Source organism: Lontra canadensis, unplaced genomic scaffold, assembly GCF_010015895.1.
Source record: "Lontra canadensis isolate GAN:19392208 unplaced genomic scaffold, GSC_riverotter_1.0 scaffold124, whole genome shotgun sequence".
Lineage (NCBI taxonomy): Eukaryota > Metazoa > Chordata > Mammalia > Carnivora > Mustelidae > Lontra > Lontra canadensis.
In genome coordinates, this window is record NW_022631118.1 from 2,795,041 (window position 1) to 2,801,040 (window position 6,000).

A 6,000-nucleotide genomic window follows, 5' to 3' on the forward strand; every position below is an offset into this window, starting at 1 on the left:
TTGTTACTAAGGGAGTAAGTCTTGAAAGTTCTCCTTATCAGAAAAAAACAAAACAAAACAAAACAAAAACCTGTGTGTGGTGATGAATGTTAACTAAACTTATTGTGGTAGTAATCATCTTGCAATACAGACATATATCAAATCATTACATTGTATACCCAAAATTAATGCAATGTTCTACAATTATATCTTACTTAGAAAAAAATTCCTCAAACATCACCCCAGATCTACGGAATCAGAAACTCTGGCGGGAAGCCTAGCGATCTGTGTGCCCAAGAGGCCCTCTAGGAGATCTGATGCTCACTCAAATTTGAGAAGCACTGGCCAAAGGCAGTAATTAACAGTCTCTCTCAACCACCTTTATCCAGCAGGAATGTGAACACTTCCTGACTGTAAGAACATACATATTTAGCTGGTATTGTAATATTTAATTTAATAACCACCCAAGTTAAGACAAATGTCCAAAGTCACTTACCCTACCATCACACATGATCAATGGATTATAGTAGACTCCAGCGCCATAGTTATTCTGGATAGTGGTGATAATCTTGGGTCCCAAAACTTTTAGGAAAGAGTAATGGTTCCAATTTTTTTTCAGGTTCTTTGAATGCCATGTGACAGGGTCATCTACTGTGAAAACAAAGTCTAGCATGGCATTCTGGGAATGAAGAAAAGAGATTTTAGTTTTAATTCCTCGAAAGGCACCTAGATAGAGTGGAAAGCTCTAAAATTCTATGCCATTATGATTAATAAATAAAAGACCGGAGGCTGTCATCAGAAATCTAAGCAAGTCTCTGGAACCAGTCTGAGCTTGCTTTCATCAACATGCATAGTGAGGGCAATGCTTGCTCCACATGTCTGGTCCTGCCAGCACTCTTCCAAATACTTTATATCATAGTTCAGTCTATCCTCAAAACAATCCTACAAGGTAGGTACTGATACTATACCAATTTTATAGGAAAGGAGACCAAGGCACAGAGTTAAGTTCCAGGCCTATGGACACAAAGCTAACGAGTGGCAGACACAGTCTGGTTCCAAATTCTGAGTGCTGAAGCTTATGCCACACATGGCCTTTCATCTAAATGTAGCTACATGTGTTCCACTTTTCTTCCAGATCAAATAACACAGGATGGATAAGCTTTGAAAAGCATTATGCAATGGAAAATAAGTTATTTTAACTCTTACCCATTCACCAACCACTCACTGAGCACCTACAAGGAGCTCTGATAGATCCTGGGGTAGAGGTAAAGAGAGTCTACTGGGGAGAATAGACAAATTATCACTAAATGAACTTGATAGAGGAATGCAAAATGCACTAATTTTACTCAAAATGGGGTCAGAACAGAAATGAGAAACTTTGCTATGAAATTACATTCTTCAAGACTCTGATCTGAGTCTTGAAGAACGTACAAGAGTTAAGCAGGCTTGGTGGAAGTATAAGAATGGGGAAGGGAAGGGAGTCTTGTTAAAGGAAAGCACTCTTATGCATGTGAGAACTAGGCATGTTCTGGACGTTGCATTTACTTTGATATGCTGGAAAAGAACACAAGCAAGGGAGACCAGAGGGGGGCTGGGTTGCCATGCTATAAAAATCTTTCTGCAGAAGAGCTCACTGAAGGGAAGGATGACTAAAGGTGGGAAACAACACAGGGGGCTAACTGCAAAACTCTGGGTGAGAAGTGAAGACATAAAGTAAGGCACTGAGGGTAGGGACTGATGGGAGAGAGACTTTGTGTTGCAATCTATAAGGCTTGTTATCTTGTAGGGAATGAGGGTGAAGGAAAGGGAAGAAAGGGCCTTTTCTTGGAGGAAATTCCAGGCCTAATCAAAGGAAAATCTCCATTGAAAAATGAAGTGGCTATTGAATCAGGAGGCTAAGGCCTGCTCTAAGTGTCTCAAAAACCACAAACCACTGGTGAAACTTAAGATTTGGGGTGGACATGTTTTTTAAAAAAATGTGTAATCAGGGGCACCTGGGTGGCTCAGTGGGTTAAAGCCTCTGCCTCCGGCTCAGGTCATGATTCCAGGGTCCTGGGATTGAGCCCCGCATTGGGGCTCTCTGCTCTGCAGGGAGCCTGCTTCCTCCTCTCTCTGCCTGCCTCGCTGCCTGCTTGTCATCTTTGTCTGTCAAATAAATAAAATCTTTAAAAAAAAATGTGTAATTATGTTAATGTATGTTAGAAAAAACAACTAGCCTACAATAATTTATAATTTCTTATATACCTACAATCTATAAATTTTCATATGTTGTCAATTTAAAGCAAAGCATTACTTAAATACTGTATAGTTGGGAAAACAGAAATTCAAGCAACTGTATAGATGGCCTTACCAGTAAGTGAACAGTCAAACTTTAACCTAAAAACAGATTACAGCCAGGTGTCCAAATCAAGGAGGCCCCATCGCAATCATTTCCTTAGTTTGTGTGACAATGAATTGTTAGGCGGGGCATTAACCACAGCAAATAAAAATGCAGTTCATCAGAAAACATCTCTATTTAGATTCTTGCTCTTTTTATGTTGATTTAGCAAAAGCTTTAAAGCCTGAGTGGAGAAAGTCAGTAACAGCCTCATTCAAATGAAAATACTTGCTTGCTACTCCACTTCTGTATGTCTTGAATTTTGCTTCCACCTTGGAAGCAAACTTTCCCCCCCCTATTGACAGGAGAAAGTCTGCAATCATAAGGAAAACTGTACCCTCACTGCTATTGCACTCAGGCAACTTTGAAGAGTAACAACTCCTAGTCCTAAACAGACTCTTGTTAAGTCCTGAGCGTGCGTAAATATACTGGTCATCCACTAACTTTTGCTGGTAACTTCACTGCATCTGCCCTGGCCCTACAACCACCTGCCATCATTTCGTACTTTCTCCCACAGCTATAGATGAGACTCATATTTGGCTGCTCATTAGACTCACCAGGTAAGTTTTTTTTTTTTTTTTTTTTTAATTCCCGAAGGTCTTATCCCAGTCCAAATAAATCAGAATCTCCACAAGTGGCACCCAGGCATCAGCATTTTAAAATTCTCAGAAAACCCCAGTGTTCAGCCAAGGCTAAGGACACTGAACAGGCAAATTATTTCCTGTCTTCCATCTTGCCTCTCCATCAGCTTTGCCCTCCGCATAACTGCATCTCCTGTTCTAGACCGAAGTGAGCTCCTACTTAGCCTTCAAAACTCAGCTTATGATGTCATACCAGGTACACTTTCCTACGGTTCGTATTTTGCTAGTGGATACGTGAAGTGCGCAGAGTAGAAGGGAAGCTCTAGGGCTCTGGAGGGATCCAGGGCAAAAAGGACCTCGTGAGAACAGGCCGATTCCCGGCCTGGTGCCTGCCCCGGGGCCAGCTCACCTTCTGGTCTGAACTGGGCCCCACCTGGCGGTACACCCCGGAGCCGTAGGCGAAAGCCAGGCTCAGCTCCTCGGGGAAGTGAGACAGGATCTTGCGGAAGGCCACCCCCGAGCTCTGCAGCGCCTGCAGCGCCATGGGGCCGAGGATCAGAGACACAGACACTTCGCGGAGCAGGAAGGGCAGAGGACAGCGGGCCGGGGAACCGATACTGGGGCAGCTGGTTCAGGGTGGGGAGATGGAAGTTGGGGGACGGCCCGGACAGCAAAAGGCTGCAGCCGCGGGTGGGAAATGAAGGGACCGGCGAGAACTCAGGCCAAAAGCCACACCCCGCCGAAGCCTGAGGAGCGGCGCGGGTCCACGCCGGAGCAGGGGGCAGTCTTGCGGGCCGAGAGGCCAATCTTCACCACGCCTCTCGCATGCACACGCGCTTCAAAGGCGCAAGAGAAGACGCTCCTCCGCGGGTGGGGACGCGAGGGCTTTGCGGAGACCCCTCGCGGTCGGAGGAGCGCTCTGCAGGCTGGCTGCCACGACCCGTGACTTGGAGATGTGGGTGCGGAGAGTGTCAGCTAATTGAACTGCTTTTGAGGCTTAAGAATCCGTTTTTGGTGCTCGCTTTGGCAGCACAGGTACTAAAATTGGAAGAATCCGTTTTTGTTCTCGACTCAAACACATTTCAGTAAATGGCTGTAAAGTCATGCATGTGTATGGCAGAAATTTTTTTTATAAGGTGGAATTCACAAAACTAACATAAAATTGTGCACTTTGTGTGCACTTCAGTGGCATTTAGTGCATTCACAATGTAATACAACCATCGTCTCCAAGCAGCTCCAAAATCGAAGATTTTGAAGGTTTAGGAAAGCACGCATAAAATTAAAATCATGCCAAATTCCACCATCCAGAAATTATCACTGTTAAAATTTGACTGTGATTTTTTTCCCCCCACAAAAGCCCTTTTCAAATCCAATGATGGACATGAAAGTGTTCCATGAATGATAAAGGACTGCACCAATGTTCTCTGATATTTATATTTAATTCTAAGGGTAGAGAAGAGTCTTTGCCTCTTTGCCTGAGGAGCCGCGCTCCTCGCAGCAGGGCATATCAAATGCAATTTCTGGAGGAAACAGGCCCCACGAGAGAGCTCACCTGTTTAGGTATAACTAGAGAAACTTGTTCAAAATCACAGGATGTACTTTAACTTCCAGGACAGAGACTTTTCAGATACTCTTTTCTTCTTCCCTGGTGTACACTGCCTTTCAAAAAACAGAAATAGTGGGGCGCCTGGTTAAGTAGCCAACTCTGGATTTCAGCTCAGGTCATGATCTCAGGGGCTTGAGATGGAAATCCCTGTTGGTTCTGTACTGGGCATGGAGCCTGCTTCAGATTCTCTCTCTCCCTCTGGCCCCCTTTCTCCTTCCCTCACCAAAGTAAATAAATAAGTAAGCAAAAAGCAGAAGTAGCAATGGCCAAATCTGGGTAATGTTGATGCCCTTCACATGCAGTTTTCCTTGAGTCCCCTCCACTACTGGCTGGGAGGAGGTTATTGTCTCCGTTTTACAGATAAGGAAGCTAACTGTTAGAGATAGAAAGCAGTGTGCTTAGATCACATTAGCCTGTGGCAAAAGTGCAGCTAAAATTCAGAGCTGAACGTCAGCCTGGATTGGGAGGGAGAGCAGTTAGGATGCTGTTACCATAGTTTCACCAGGAATGAAAGATGACTGGCCAGGGGTAATAGAGGCAGGGAGGGGATTAATTCAAGTTGAAATAAAGGTTATGGGAATTCAAACTTTGAGCCCCGCACTAAGGTAAGTGCTGAGGATTTGAGATGGCTAGACCAGGGCTGATGCTTTGCAGGAGGTCAGGGTCTGTAAAGGAGACAGATAAGAAAACCCAGAACGTCACACGCAAATGAAGCTGGGGTACCCAGGATGCTGACAAAGGAGTGTTAATCAGCTCTGGGTGTGTGGGGAGAGACCAAAGGAGGTTTTGCAAGGATGGTATCTGAGCCAGGGCTTGAGGAATGGGTAGGAGTTTATCAGGCATAAGGTAGATGGAAGAGATTCTACCAAGAGAGAATTGATAGGGCAAGACAATAACAATAACAGGTGATACTTGTTTATATATTTATTATTCCCAAGCACTTTCTTTTTTTAAAATTTTAATTCCAGTGTAGCTAACACACAGTGTTATATTCGTTTCAGATGTACATCATAGTGATTCAACAGTTCCATGTATTACTCAGGGCTCATCAAGATAAATTTCCATGCATTTTCTATTCTGTTTTCATCATTTGAAAGACCCTAGTAGGCAGGATGTCTAGAATCCTCATTTTTCACGTGAGGAAACAGAGGTCCTGACAGGAGAAGCAAATTTCTCAAAGTCACACACTTAGGAGAATGGTGAAATCGGGATCTGAGCCTGAGGCTCGGGAACTCCAAAGGCCAGGTTCTTTACCACTGTGTTTTAGTGCCTTCTAAAATGGGTGGCCCGTGAGACAAGAGAAGGAAAAGGAAAAGCAGCTACTTCTACTCTGTCAGCCAAGTTTGACGAGCAGCAGCACTAGCCAAAGGGACAAGCTAGAGACCAGAATAGGGACTGTGTCTCATTCTCCCTGTGTGAGCAGTCATTTGGGTTCATTCCGACCAAATAGCACCTTG

General features: G+C 44.3%; 1 protein-coding gene across 8 annotated transcripts in view; it reads right to left on the reverse strand.

Annotated features, from left to right (window-relative positions):
* TAMM41 (TAM41 mitochondrial translocator assembly and maintenance homolog) overlaps positions 1-3,710 on the reverse strand; it is a 59,827-nt gene extending 56,117 nt beyond the window's left edge. For 7 of the 8 annotated variants that reach the window (XM_032841459.1, XM_032841461.1, XM_032841463.1 and 4 more), the window contains exons 1-2: positions 3,347-3,710; positions 476-658 (exon numbers count right to left, since the gene is read on the reverse strand). In XM_032841459.1, coding sequence (XP_032697350.1) covers positions 476-658; positions 3,347-3,481 — 318 coding nt within the window. In that variant the 5' untranslated portion in view covers positions 3,482-3,710. Of the gene's footprint in view, positions 1-475; positions 659-1,185; positions 1,977-3,346 lie in introns of those variants that run through there. The other variant, XM_032841464.1, reaches the window with a different exon arrangement.
* Positions 3,711-6,000: the final 2,290 nt, after the last annotated feature.